The 15,967-nt window shown below is 42.2% G+C and overlaps 1 protein-coding gene across 1 annotated transcript; it reads right to left on the reverse strand.

Annotated features, from left to right (window-relative positions):
- Positions 1-4,043: 4,043 nt before the first annotated feature.
- gnat1 (guanine nucleotide binding protein (G protein), alpha transducing activity polypeptide 1) lies at positions 4,044-15,483 on the reverse strand (the record flags this gene model as incomplete). Its single annotated transcript, XM_080728970.1, has 8 exons — positions 4,044-4,234; positions 5,029-5,182; positions 6,788-6,917; positions 7,849-7,977; positions 8,304-8,461; positions 9,207-9,348; positions 9,456-9,498; positions 15,378-15,483. The coding sequence occupies 8 exons, from the start codon at positions 15,481-15,483 to the stop codon at positions 4,044-4,046; spliced, it is 1,053 nt and encodes a 350-aa protein (XP_080585096.1).
- Between the last annotated feature and the right edge of the window lie 484 nt (positions 15,484-15,967).

Below are 15,967 nucleotides of genomic sequence, written 5' to 3' on the forward strand. Positions count from 1 at the left end.
TTCATGTAATATATGTGCAGTATTTACTCTAATGATGGCATAATGCTCACTTTTTAAAAGGCACAGCAGTTTGAACAAGCCATATGTGTATTTTTATAAGGTTCCGTAGGCTGTTCCTGTCTTTAACAACCATTTCACTAGTAGACCTGTGTAGTCAAACTCTTTCGTCACCGAACATAGCTTTTGTAAAAAACAAACAAACAATAGTTTAAGTGTACTTGTGCATGGGTGTAGCTGTCCGAAAGGAAGCCTTTGTGCGTTTTTATTTTTATTTTTGACAACATATCTAGTAATGCTTATTTGGTAAAAACTCAGGGTTTAAAGGATTTTTTTGTTTTTTTTGTTGAGTGAAAACGTTCATAAAAGGACTGTCTTGAAAGGGCGTTTCCTACATTGCCTTGCGTCAACCTTAGGTATGTATGTAGTAGATCCTAGTACTCCATTGCAGAGAATAACACTGAATTTTAAATACACTTTCCCTGGCATAGTTCAGAATAGCTTGGCCTCGCTGTTATTTCCCAGACAGACAGAAAACAGGAGTCGGGAGGACTTCGTCAAACTTAAAACTGTGATGTTAAATTGATGCACAGCCCTATTGGCGTTGATTTTTGTGATCAAATGGAGAGATATTTGGGATATTGGGTGTATGTTCTATGTCTTATAAAATAAAGCTAATCAAAATGTCATTTTAAAACTGAAGCATACAGTATGTTCTTTAAGTCCACAAAATGTTGGGACGCACTGCACAGCATCAGGCTGTAGACCAGGGTTCCCCAATAGGCGGCCTGTGGGCCATTTGCGGCCCGCAGGGGGCTACTGTCTGTAGTACCAATAATGGTGGTATAAGAGCAGCAACAACACTAGTATATCGTCGTTGTCGGGTGGAAATCTCATATCTTCAAATTCGTATGTTCTTTCGCAAATCATACAAGGCTGTCTCACAAAAGTAGTGAAAACAGCAGATTTACAAGCACACAACGCCTCGCACCGCGAGGCGTTGTGTGCTTGTAGATCGGCTGTTTTCACTAGTTTAAATCATTTTTAATATAAATTAAAAAAGAACGGTTTTGGACATACAAGATTTTCAGCTGACAACGACTGTCGCTGGAGTAGCGGGAACGCCACCGTCGCCCCCTGCAATGTTGTGGCCCTCGGCTTGGTACCCTAGACATAATTCGGCCCTTGGGGAAAACTAATTGGGGAACCCTGCTGTAGACGTTGTTGACATAATTTGTTGATCAAAATGGTCTATTTGAGGGCATAGCGGTAACATTTGATTGTGAATTCCTAAAACCTGGTGACATTCCTCTGGAATACTTCCCTCTCTGGTTGACTTGAAGTTGGAATAATCCACAGTTGGACTCCGCCACGATGTTAGAGAAATGTCCTCAAATCAGTCTGTGAAATTATTAATAAAATGCCAAAATAAGTAGCCGTGTTTCTGTTTATTCATGGAAAAATGGAAAAGTACATTTTCTACAGAAGCTTTAATACGTTATTATGGTCTTTATTCTGTACAGTATATTTGGCTCAGACGCCTATACAGCATGTCAGCTTATTTCACAAACGAATGCACATGACATCTTTCACTACACTTGATGGTACAGCTCAACAATTAGTTAGTTAATGATACAACAGAAATCGGTTTGAAGTCATTTCCAACTATTGTGCAATGTTATGTTATTAGTTGCCTGTTGTATTTCAGCGTATCACCTCACTACCGCAGTGGTTCCCAAACCTTTTAGCCTGTGACCCAAAAGATAAATTAGACATTTGCACCGCATTGTGAGCTTGTAGATCGGCTGTTTTCTTAATCATTTGTTTACTAATTCATGGAATTTCTTAGATTTTTCTTTTATTTATTCATGAAATAACTCTTTTTATCATGATTTTTTTAATGTTTTCAAAATGTGTCCGTGACCCACAAATGGGTCCTGACCCACAGTTTGGGAAACCGCCCTACAGCAGTGGTTCTCAACCTTTTCAGTCCGCAAACCCCAAAATAACCATATTTTAACCCTGACGAGCATTAAGAGTTGAGGCATACTGTAACAGTGTGACACAGTTCTGTTGTGAAAATAGCAGATCCCCCAAAATAATTTGGGGACCCCGCTAGGGGGTCCCGACCCACAGGTTGAGAACCACTGCCCTACAGTGTATGGCTCCAGTTGTCCTATGCAGTGCTGAACTTTTCCTGTATGTCTGTTCTTCCCATTTCTACTGAAAAGACAGTCTTTATAATGTAACATAAGTGCGTATGCAGGTCCATCTTGCGTTTCATCTTCTGGGGACGGGTCTGCCTGACACTTCATTCACTAGGGGTGCTCTGATTTATCGGCCACCAAAATGAAATGATAAATCGGGACGATTTACACCGCAAATGAATTAAATTTCCAAATCGTGAAAAGCAAAATCTTTGTTAATATTGAATGCTTTAACCAGTGAAAAATAGCAGATATACAAGCTCACAGCGCGGCACCGAGTGCCGCGCTGCGAGCTTGTAGATCTGCTATTTTTTTTAAAGTCGTGAAAATGTGTGCAAATCTTTGAATGTATGTATTTTCAAAACGAACGTTTGCTTCTGGGTGGTCCCTGGAACTAAATATTTTGAGATGGGGTCCCTGGCCAAATAAATATCATTTTGGGGGTCCTTCACATGAAAGGGTTTGAGCACCAGTGACAGTAGTCTCTCAAGAACAGACTAACTGAGCTACAGTTAAGTGAAAAGGACCTTTTCTTTGACGATGGCTGGCCAGATTGCTGACACTTATAGAATCGGGTCAAAATTCAAATTTTCACAATTTTTCAAAAATAGTTAAAGCATAAAATAATGATACACAATAATGTGTACCCGTTCTGAATGGGTTAATCAAAAGTGAGGTTACCAAATTCAAAATGCGTCACTTTATCCTTGGACAACCAGAATCAAACCTCAAGTCTATGCAATGACAGTGTCATAGGGGTACAATGATAAGACCATTCTAAGAAGAACAGCACGTACAGTTACTGTAGTTGCAAAGAGTAAACCTTTTCTTAATAAAAACAGATATTCGGTATCCCAAAAAAACCTGATTGGAGCACCCCTACTATTCACATTCTGCTAATGAATCTGAGAAGAAACCACTGTCTGCTGAAAGAAGCTTTGAGATCGTAACTACAGACAGCATAAACACTGCAATGGAGAGTTCATATTGGATGCCAGACTTAAAGAGGTGGTGCCATACTTTTGTACTTTTTCTGGTTTTCATGTGTCTAGGAGGTTGACAGTGGTACATTAGACCCCCTGGTGTGGTTGTTATGAGCAATTATGCATTCTCTTTTTATTTGGGTTTTTAGCTGGAGGATGCCACCTGCTGGGTCAGACGTGCCGTTCCAAAAACACCCATACTTATTACATCATAGAATCAACCCCTCCCCTAATTACCATTCACCCAACACACGTGGGTGTGGCTAACTTCAGCTGGGTCACCACCCACCGTGACAACCACGCATACCAATGAACTGGTGGGTGTGGCCACATAAAAACATAATTTTAACTCTTTCTGCACACTTTTTGGGAAATATTCTTCCTCCTAGTATAATCATAATAGTAGATAATCATGTTTTATAGGGGGAAAATCATGGCACCCCATCTTTAAGAGAAACCTGACTAAAAATGGAGCTCAGCAGAAATGTACCTCTGACTTTATAATTATTCCCTTCTGGTCTCTCTTGACCTCGAACACCACAAAGTTATAATGTTGATGACTCTAATTTCTTTGCATGTGTCTGTTTGGAGAAATGGTTGTTTTCGCAGGGGAAAGTCTTCCATCTTCTTTCACAGTTGATGTCCTGATTTGTTGAGTAGATTGTACTCACAGTTTGAAATGACAAGGGGCTATCAGGAACGGAACAGGCCTAAAGCACCAGCCTGTGAAAGAATGTCAAATGTTTTAGATAGCATTTTATGACGAAAGATGACATGAGCTGCCGTCCGCTGGTAACGATTGGTTAATGTTGAATGAATGCCACCCACCTGCTTTTGGTTTCCTCGAGCGTGGCTCTTAGAAGAGACCACAATCCTTGAGGTTTTCTTTGATGATGATGTCCGTTACGGCATCGAACACAAACTTGACGTTTTCTGTGTCCGTGGCGCAGGTCATGTGGGAGTAGATTTCCTTGACGTCTCGACGCATGTTGAGTTCCAAGAACTGATGCTTGATGTAGAGGCCGGCGTCTTCATAGGTGTTGGGCCCTGAGTGGAAAGATTTCAAGGTAAGTTAAAGCCGGATTTCGACTGCAGCTTTAACACCACACCACACCACACCACACCACACCACATCACATCACACCACATCCAGTGTTGTTTTTGACAGCAAATTTTGATTTAGTTTTAGTCATAGTCTTTTTAATAAAATGTCATTTAGTTTTAGTCACAATTTAGTCACCTGAAAAGTTTTACTTTTAGTCAAATTTTAGTTGACTAAATGTCATAAGATTTTAGACGACTAAATCTACAGTTGATTTAGTCAACTGAAACGTATTTTGGCAGGCCTTGATGGCATCGTAATGACTGATTTTACACTTGGTTGCGTGCTGAAAATAGCCGATCTACAAGCTCACAACGCGTCGCAGAGCACGCAACACCTGAGAGCAACCAAACTTAAAATTACTTTCCCCTCCCTAACATTTTAGTCTAGTTTTTATTTTGTTGACGAAATTGTCAATATATTTAGTCTTAGTTTTCGTCATCACAGCTTAGTTTTTATTTAGTTTTCGTCAGTGAAAAAAACGCACATAGTTTTAGTCGACGAAATCAACACTGACCACATCAAAATATCTATTTTCCATTACACAAAAGTACCCCCTCTCAAATCCACAGGTAGCAGCAGACTCCGGTCATTGACACCCCTTGAGATGTACTAGTTAGTAAAAGTATGAAAGTATTGGCATCAAAAATATACTTAAAACATCAAAGTAAAAGAACACATAAAAATCTGTCTGCGACCCACAAATGGGTCCTGACCCACTGTTTGGGAAACTGCTCACCATCATAGTCGGGGAAGCACATGCTGAGGTGAGCCTTCTTGATCTTCTCTATGAACACGTCTTTCTTGTTCAGGAAGAGCACAATGGAGGTGGTGATGAAGTAACGGTGGTTGCAGATACTGTTGAACAAGTGCAGACTCTCGTGCATTCGGTTCTGAATGAGAAAAAGAGAAAGATCTTGGGAAATAATCTTTAAAGAAATAACCTTTTGGTTTATAGTTAAATCAAAGTGTTTCGCAGATGAGTTATTAAGTTAGTTATTGAGTTAGAAATACCGTGTATTTTTGTCTCACCACCAGTGTTGATTTTGACAGAAGATTTTGACGTAGTTTTGGTCATAGTCTTTTGAATAAAATTGCATTTAGTTTTTGTTATATTTTAGTGATCTGAAATGTTTGAGTTTTAGTTTAGTTGAATACATTTAGTCGACTAAATGTACAGTTGATTTAGGTGAATAAAATGTATTTTAGCTGGCCGAGATGCCGTTTAAATGCATGATTTATACTTTGCTGCATGCCGAAAGTAGCAGATCTACAAGCTACATTGTGAGAAAGTAGAACGGCTATTTTGGGAGAGTGATAACTGCACACAACCAATTACTTGTATTAGTTCTCCTCTCCACTAGTCCCTCAATTTTAGTCTAATTCAAGGGTGGTCCTTCAACAGGGGGTCCAGGACCCCTAGGGGTCCTCAGAGTTACTACAGGGGGTCCTCCAAATCTCCCAACGCCTCACAGAGCGTGAGGCGCTGGGAGCTTGTAGATCGGCTATTTTCGGCAAAGAGCTTTGGTGTAGAGGGGAAAAAGAGCAGAGTGAAAGGTCAAGTTTATTAACTACTAGCCCTTACCCGTTCAAAGATATGAGCTCCGAAATGATGTGCAGTGTGTGGGTTATGGGGTGTGCACTGTGCACACAGTATATGAGGGATGGAAAGTAACTTTAACTGGTGCTTGCATGATAATATGTAGGAGCATCAATGTAAGAAATACCCGTTTCGTTTAAAGGCTACAGAGATACTGTGTACCGATCTGCATGATTTTTGGACAACATCTGTAACATGGCCAGACAACCGCCCACCCGCCTGCACACACACACACACACACACACACACACACACACACACACACACACACACACACACACACACACACACACACACACACACACACACACACACACACACACACAGCTGGTTAAACATGTTGCCTCATGCTAGATGCAGAATAGATATGCCTCAAGCTAGATGCAGAATAGATATAGATACACCATAAACATGCTAATATACAGCATATGATTTGTGAAAGTGACAAACGGGCTTCACAGTTATGTTAGGTGTGTTCATATGCTAATGGTGATGCGATTTCAGATCAATTGCTCCAGCCACTGAGGAGAAACGCTGTGACAGACAGACAGACACTCACTCAGACACTCACTCAGACAGACAGACAGACAGACAGACAGACAGACATTCGCAAAATTATATGTTTGATTGACGGTTCAAGTGGTTAAATATCTGAAAACACAAATTGACATGATTCCAAAATACACTGATGGGTGTGCTGTCAAAAGATTAAACTTATGGAATCTATTAACAGGTTGTGGGGGTCTCTGCTTCATCTCTCTCTCAACTAAGGTGTCCTTGAAGAACTGAAAACAAAGACTACTGGCTTAGTCTTGATTTGGTTTTCGTCAGTGAAAAAAAGGTAGCCGGCTAAACATGTTTCGTCACAGTTTCGGTCGGCGAAATGAACACTGCTCACCACTTCGTCGTCCTCGACCAGCACCATGTCGTAGGCGCTCAGAGCAGCGATGAAGATGATACAGGTCACGCCTTCGAAACAATGGATCCACTTCTTCCTCTCAGATCTCTGTCCACCCACGTCAAACATCCTGCACGGGAAGACAGCAGCATCATTGCCATCATCGTCATTATCATCACCTAGGGCAGGGGTTCCCAAACTTTTTTGTCTCAGGGCACCCCATAAATATATTTTTTAATCCGAGGCAACCTTACATTATAATTTTCACTCCCAGCACCTTATAGCATATCGTCATTGTCAGGTGGAAACCGTTCCTTTTTTTATTTATCATCTGAAATATGTACTAAACTAGTGAAAACAGCAGATCTACAAGCACACAACGCCTCGCATCGCGAGGCGTTGTGTGCTTGTAGATCGGCTGTTTTCACTAGTTTTGTGCGATGGTTTTGTAACTTGGAAATACAAGGTTTCTGCCCGACAGTGACGATATTTTAGTGATTATGTTGCAAGGAAAACGTTGCGATAATAGCCATTTTGGTTAGAACTGACTGAAAATAACTTTGTACTTCAAGTTTAAAATGATACTAAATATTTTTTCCAGTGTCCAAATGAATTCCAAATATTATCAAATTATCTCGTGGCACCCCTGGACTGCCGTCACGGCACCCCAGGGTGCCCCGTCACCAACTTTGAAAACCCCTAACCTAGGGTAGACTAGTTATTGGTGTTCTCATCTTGGGGGGAAAAAATCACACCTACAGTAGTGTGAAGAGAGTGGTGCTATTTATGAGTTAATTTCATCAAGCGCCCTGCGAAGCTTGGCCAATGTGACCCTGGGCGTACAATAAACTTTTATATAAATATGTATGCTTTGTGCCCAGATGTAGGACAAAGCCCCGGACAATTTTTTGGACGTACAACAAACTTTGAACACTTTGTGCCAAGATCTAGGCCAGATGTAGGCCACCCCTCAGAGCCTGGACAAAGCCAGATGTTGGAGCTTAGCTCCTTCCAGGAGCACCGCTCCAAAATACTGTATTGCCTTTGCGTGCTTTTCTCACCTGAAATTGAGATCTTTTAACCCGAACTGGGTCTCAATAATACCCGTGGTCTTCACTCTTGAGCGCAACACATCCTGCTCTGTTGGGCAGTAGCCGGGCTGGATCATTCTCGTCAAGTCGCTCAGGTAGCTGCGAGACAAACAAAGTTAATGATCTGTAAGAGTCCATTTGGATTCATTTTACACAAGAGATGGGGAGTGACATGCGGCAAAGGTCGTCCGGATCCGGAATCGAACCGGCGATGCCGCCAGGCATCCATGCCTAAGTGGTATGCGTCTGGACCAGTAGGCCAGCGGGCGGGCACCCTTCATTTTACACTTAAGAGTTAAAGATCTATAAGGGTCCATTTGTTTACCAACTCTCCATCATTTAGCTGGGGACCACCTGGCTCTGAATCCCCTCAAGGACCACTGGTTGAAAACCACTGCGGCGTAGCGGGGAAGGAGGTGACTTACTATGCGGCGGAGTCGTTGAGCTGGAACTCTGAGGCGCGCTCGAAGCAGGCCTGGATGCCAGTGTCTTTCCACAGACGTAGGATGATGTCGGACAGCTCCGTGGGCATGGTGCCCTCCTCGATGGTGTCTGCCAGGTGCATGAGCTTCCTGGCGTCATCCTGCACAGACGGGTGAGATGCCACAGACACAAACACGCTCAAGCCCTATAGGTGGTACGGGTACCATATCGTCGTTGTCGGGTGGAAACCTTGTATCTCCAAGTTTCGAATGTGTACGTTCTTTTGCAAAGCAAAGCCCTGCTTCATCATACAAGGCCGTCGCACAAAAGTAGTGAAAACAGACGATCTACAACGCCTCGCACCCGCGAGGCGTTGTGTGCTTGTAGATCGACTGTTTTCACTAGTTTAGTTCATTTTAATATGATAAATGCAAAACGAACGGTTTTGGACGTACAAGGTTTTCACCCGACAATGACGATATGAAATCTATGAAAAGGTTTAATATGAAACACAATGTTATACAATATATAGTGGGGGGGGGCTCCCTGCTTCAAGCTTCATCACTCTCTCAGCTAAGGGTGCATACTCCACTTTTAGAGCCGAATTTATATCGGTTCGGTTCGGGGAGTCACAAAATCTCGGCAGCACCGAGCAGACGAATTAATGACGGTACCCGCCCCCCCAAAACCTCTTAATGACGTCATATTCTAGTTTAGACAGAGACGTCAAATTTGGCTCTAAAAGTGGAGTATGCATTGGCCCTAAGGGTTCCTTGGCCTGAAAAATGTTGACGACCCCTGCTCTAATTTATACGTTGTACTACAATGGTGTCACTTGCCAAAGCAAGGTCACAAACTTGTGTGCGACACCGACGTAGCATAAAATGATCTTAAACGATCCGTACCGCCTGTTCTGCTTTGCCATAACCGATATTTAACGTGCCCATGGCTTTGACGATGGCCATCATAGACTGAAGGGTGTTGCTGTAAATGATGATGATGAATTCCATCAATTCCTGTTGTGAGTAACCATCCTGGTGGATAATTCTGTTGGCAGATAAACAAATACATGACCGTGTTAATGTGTTGTGACATTTTACACAAGCGAAGCCTTCAAAATATTAGGATAATAGACGGGAGATAAAATGTCTTACTTCATCTGTTTGACGATGGTGCTTTTCCCCGATTCTCCAGCACCTGTAGGAATGAGAGTAAACATAACGTCGTTGTCGGGTGGAAACCTTGTATCTCCAAGTTTCAAATTTGTACGTTCTTTTGCGAAGCAAAGCCCTGCTTCATCATACAAGGCTGTCGCACAAAAGTTGTGAAAACAGCCGATCTACCAGCACACAACGCCTCGAACCGATAGACGTTGTGTGCTTGTAGATCGACTATTTTCACTAGTTTAGTTCATTTTAATATGATAAATGCAAAATGAACGGTTTTGGACGTACAAGGTTTTCACCCGACAATGACGATATATGAAACAGAGTCTACATTAAAGAGGTGGTGCCATAGTTTTGTACTTTTTCTGTTTTGTATGTGTCTATGGAGTTAACATTAATAGACCGCCAGGTGGGGTTATAATATGCAAATATTTCTTCCCTTGGTGTTTTTGGTTACTTCCTGAAAGCCCAATTGAAATACACTGATATAATGGCATCATAATATCATCCTCTCCCCTTTTCACCATTCAACACTGTGGGTGTGGCTAACTTCAGCTGGGCCACCACCAACCTGAAAACCAGGTATACTTAATGAAGAGGTGGGTGTGGCCACATAAAAATGTAATTTTAACTCTTCTGTACACTTTTTTGAAAAAAATTATATATAATCATAATACCTGATGATTATGTCGTAGGGAGGGAAACATCAAGGCACAATGTCTTTCAGTGTTTCATAAAATGTTTTCTTTATTTTTGATAGTGACAATGAGAGAGAGACAGCAAGGAAAGATGGGTGAGAGAGAGGTGGGAGACACGCAAACTCTGGTTGGATTCGAACCCAAGCCAGCTGCGGGAAGCATTCTAGCTTCATCATGTTGTGTGCATACGTACCGCGTCTAGCAGATTACCAAGCGTGTTTAGGAAGGGAGCGCTCGTTTTATGGTTAGATGTCACAGTTATTGTCCACGACATTCAGTTATTGTCCACGACATTGCAAGGCGGAGCGCCGCGCAAGTTACGAAGCCGTGGTGAATGCAATCGTTATATTTATGCCCAGGCCATAAGGCCTGGGCAAGCCCACGATAAACGCATTCTATTCACCTCCTCTGCGCGGTCCAAGTGACTACAATGGAGCGCTCCCTACCTCCGGTTCAGCCAATCACAAGCTTCAAAAATGAGTGCGGGGCGTGGTTTTCCCTTAGCAAGCCTAGAGTTTCTAAACTCGCGGGCAGGAACTTGTACAAGCTTGGGTATCCACTAGACGCATACGTACCAGGTGTGCCATTGTTTTTTTATTGTTTTTTTTTTACCACCTTGTCTCCATAATTTAGCTAATCAAAATGGCAATTAATTTTATTATAATTAATTAATTAATTACTCCCACTTACGCTTGCCACTGCTTTCACCTGATAGATTTTAGTCGACTAAATCTTCAATTGATTTTGTTGACAAAAATGTATTTTGGTGGGCCTTGATGGTGATGTAATGACTGATTTTACGCTTGACTTGGATGCATGCTGAAAATAGCCGATCTACAAGCTCACAACGTCTCGCGCTGCGACACGTTGTGAGCTTGTAGATCTGCTATGATCTGCTATGAGCTTGTAGATCTGCTGACACTTTTACTCAAGTAAAACGTTTGAGTACTTTTTTCCCACCACTTGCATAAAGTAAACACAATCAAAGTTATTGAAGATTACCTCTAGGGCTGCAGCACTAATCTGATAGGAGATAATGCTCCTTATTTCAAGCTTAAGCTCCTTCCCAGCTGATGTCAGGTGGAAAGGTCTATCCCTGACCTACAGTGCCTTGCAGTGTTGCCATCTATCTATTAAACCAGCAAACTCACTCACTCACGCTCTAACGCTCACGCTTATCTATGTTTATCTATTCACTCGCTTCAGCAACTGACCCCAAAGTTCACATGGTATTGGCCATTAGCATTATACCAACGGTGACGGAGCCCGAATTTCATTTCTCCCAAATTAAAGCTGTTTATTAGCGTTTTCTTAGCCTGTTGTCAGGGTTACGGTCCGTTCCTCCAGGCCATGGGATCTGTAGCCCCACACACACACCCCTCTCTCTCACAGTTAGGAATGTGCATTCTCTCTCTCTCTCTCTCTCTCTCTCTCTCTCTCTCTCTCTCTCTCTCTCTCTCTCTCGCTTTTACCAGGTGCGTTTGATGTGTATCTCATCTTCCAACGGGTATGAAAAAAACTATGTGGAGCAAGCGCATTCATACTTCTATTCACCTAAATTTGCTGTTAAATTATTTGTATCCATCATAAATATACACTCCTCCATGAGCTGCTCCTTACATTATGATGCTCCCACATATTCTCACGCACACACCAGTTACAGTAACTTTCCCCACAACCCACACACATATTTTGGAGCACATATCTTCGAACGGGTAAGGTCTAGTGTTATTGATCAGAGAAGCCACATTTCAGGAAGAAACTGAGGATGGCAAAAATAGGTTACCATTTAAGACCCGTTTCTAAAATTGGTCGAAGTGGCGACGTGTTGAGAGTCTGTAGAAAAACTATTTTCGCTATTATTTTGTTTGGGGCGAAAAGAGAAAATGTTTGAAAATGTTCGCCAATAATGACATTCCCAAAATAGAATCGGGATGCCATGTTTGAAAGTGGTTAATAAATGAATGGTTGCATGCAATGAAAGGCTTATGTAAATTATGACACGTGACACGTGTAGGTGGACGGCCATCGGTTGCGAACGAACGATTACAGTTAATCAGATTAATCTGCAAAAACTAATCAGAGTTGGGGACAATATGCATCTTTGAGGGTTTTGCTATGCTTTTGATGTACTACCTTTGTGCTGTCCTTATTTGTTGTAAATCGCTCTGCCATTTAGAACGGGTACACATTATTGCGTATCATTATTTTATGCTTTAACTATTGAAAAATAGCAGATATACAAGCTCACAGCGCAGCACCGAGTGCCGCGCTGCAATCTTGTAGATCTGCTATTTTTGAAAAATCGTGAAAATTCGAATTTTGACCCGATTCTATAAGTGTCTTTTGAATCCTTCTAAGGTTTATTTGAAAAACCTATGTTTCTACGTCAGCAATCTGGCCAGCCATTGTCATAGAAAAGGTCCTTTTCACTTAACTGGAGCTCAGTTAGTCTGTTCTTGAGAGACTACTATGTCAGTGGTGCTCAATCCTTTTCATGTGAAGGACCCCCAAAATGATATGTATTTGGCCACGGACCCCCATCTCAAAATATTTAGTTCCAGGAACCCCCCAGAAGCAAAATTTGAACATAAAAACGTTAGCTTTGAAAATACATATATTCAAAGATTTGCACACATTTTCACGACTTTTTCAAAAATAGAAGATCTAAAAGCTCGCAGCGCGGCACTCGGTGCCGCGCTGTGAGCTTGTATATCTGCTATTTTTCACTGGTTAAAGCATTCGATAATTCTAGGCCTAAATGGGTTAAGAATGTCTGTGAATTTTGCAAATTGTAATTGAGTAAAGTAAGTAAACATTTTAAGGACCCCTAAATGAATATGTCTGTGGACCCCCATCTGAAAATGTGTTGTGCTAGGGACCCCCATATAAGAATTTGTGCTGTTTCTCATGCAAAATCTGGCAACATTGCCATACCTTCCTTGTCATGGGCATTTGAACAGCCTGGGGTTCTATCGTTATACAGTCGTTAGCAGTTGAGATTGGCAGTGTCACCAGTTGGCTGCCTCAGTGGCACCACTGTAGTGCCATTGAGTAAATGTGGTACCACCTTTTTTAGAGGTTAGGTCTCACCCTGTACATGGTACAGTATCTTTATCCGGCTGTTCCTCCCTTTTAACTACTAACCTGGTGCCTGTATTCTGGGCATGTTATAGGCCAACATTTTCAAACGATTGTTGAGTGTCACACTGTGACAAAAGATGGCATCTATCATTTCTTTCCTTTATGTTAGCCTTCTCCCAGCTTATTAAACAGTTAGAACATGTAGTGGGTGTTTAGGGATGCTGTGTTCAGTGGGATTTCAAGAAGGTGTGTGTGTGTGTGTGTGTGTGTGTGTGTGTGTGTGTGTGTGTGTGTGTGTGTGTGTGTGTGTGTGTGTGTGTGTGTGTGTGTGTGTGTGTGTGTGTGTGTGTGTGTGTGGGTGTGTGTGTGGGTGCGTGCGTGCGTGCGTGTTCACATCTCCAAAATAATATTACCGGTAATCTTTATTGTCACAAACATTGCTGTAAGCAAAATGTGTTCTCCGCCTTTGAGCCATCTCTTGGAGAGGTGAGCTCCAGCCGTGCGTGCTCGGGAATCAGTAGTGGTGATCGAACCCCCCCAAATCCAACCTTTGATGCTTTCGTATTTGTCACATTCCTAAGACAAAAAAAGGTAAAATTTACCCCCATTGATTCCTGATGGGTACCCGAATGCATTTGGGTCCCCATCCGGAATCAATGGGGGTACATTTATTGTAATCAAATTATTGTCTTAGGAATGCGACAAAAATCTAAAAAAAAATATTTAAATCTAGTTTCCATGGCGTGAGTAATCATTATAAATAAATACATTTTGGAGGTGAACTACTCCTTTAAGTATGATACTTGAGTACATTTATAGTTACTTTACACCACTGGGGGGGGGGGGGGGGGGTGTTAAGCCCTGTGTGTAATGGAAAGATTAGCAAGGGATTGAGGTGAGCATTTAGTAAAGTATCTGATCAGTACAATGACAAGGTGATTAAAGCTAAAGTAAAGTGGTCCCTGGAACTAAATATTTTGAGATGGGGGTCCGTGGCCAAATACATATCATTTTGGGGGTCCTTCACATGAAAAGGTTTGAGAACCACTGACATAGTAGTCTCTCAAGAACAGACTAACTGAGCTCCAGTTAAGTGAAAAGGACCTTTTCTTTGACGATGGCTGGCCAGATTGCTGACATAGAAACATAGGGTTTTTCAAAAAATCTTAGAAGGATTCAAAAGACACTTATAGAATCGGGTCAAAATTCAAATTTTCACGATAAAAAAAAAAAGCAGATCTACAAGCTCGCAGCGCGGCACTCGGTGGACCAGAGTTATGGTGGTCATTGAAATTAAAACGTTTGAGAACGTTATTGTAATTGCATTAGCAGACGTGAAGTCCACATACCAGGTCCGACAGTGTGATCAAACCGGATCCGAAAAAGAAAAAAAAAAAAGGTTCCGAAATTCGAAGGAACCGATATGCGGGTTCCTCAACGTCGGACCCTGTCCCTTCAGGTTCCTCCGGATCCCCAAACCCTACTCACGAACCCTATGAGGGGCCTTCAATTTTTACAAGAACAGATGGTGGCCCTTCCTTCCGTCCCCCTCATTCTATACCGTCCCCGAGGGCATTCACGAATAGTGATTTTTAGCATTCGAATTATTCGACCTCAAAGTATTCGAATAGTCGAATATTCGACAGGACTGGCCAAACTGTCAAATATTAAGTAAGCAAGAGGCGAACATTGTGAAAATAGCCGATCTACATGCTCACAACGCCTCGCAACGCGAGGCGTTGTGAGCATGTAGATCTGCTATTTTCACAATATTTATCTGTGGAACCGAGTCACATTAAATGTAATACCTACAATTCCAAGTGCTTGTCAAAGTGGGGGTCCCCAGTTCAAATATGTTTATTTTGGGGGTCACGGACCAAAAAAGTTTTGAGAACCCCTGGTGTAGAGCATTAACAAATTCATCCACCAGGGGCATTGACGACTCATTCTTATGACTTCCTATCTAGCCAAGCTTTATAAACTATATATTTTTGAAAGAGAAAACAATAAAAATAAGTGAATATTCGACTTCGGTGAACAACGTCAAATAGTGACTTTGAGATTCGAATATTGGAATATTTGGTGAATGCCCTACCGTCCCCTAACAGGGGAGAGAGTGTGTCTTTACCTAACAGCAGCAGCTTCACTGTCCTGGCATCCTTGTCACCCTCCTCCTTCAGCTTCCTGTCCAGCTCCCTGGAAGCTTTCGCCTCTGCACTGCCTCCGGCACCCATCTTGATATCACCTGGGTTTCGGACCCCTTAGCAATAAAAAAAAAAAAACACACGCGGCGAGCAAAAAGATGGACGTAGGTCCTATAGTCGACGGGGCGGCCGACACGTGAACTCGAGCAGAATCAACAGGGGATGATTTGAGATGTCTTATAAAAGGATTTCGACTATCCCCTGTCCACCTGACCCAGGGTGACCAATGGGACACAAGGGCACGGGACTTCTCTTGGGGACGGAGGGAGAAGGAGGTGTTAGGGTGTGTACTGTAGGTGAGGCTCCTGGGTGGTGCAAGTACATCTAAACTTTCGGTGGTGGGAGGAGGGAGCTTTGCTGCACTCAGCGGAAAAATGCACATCGGCTCAAGTGCTTATGTGTTTACATCCGCTCTGAGCTGCCTTTAAAAGAGAGAGTGGCCAGGAGCAGCCACTGAGTCTTTGACATGAGAAGAAGAAGAAGAAGAAGAAAATAATAACAATACAATTATCAT

Source organism: Nannobrachium achirus (assembly GCF_963921795.1).
Source record: "Nannobrachium achirus genome assembly, chromosome: 6".
Lineage (NCBI taxonomy): Eukaryota > Metazoa > Chordata > Actinopteri > Myctophiformes > Myctophidae > Nannobrachium > Nannobrachium achirus.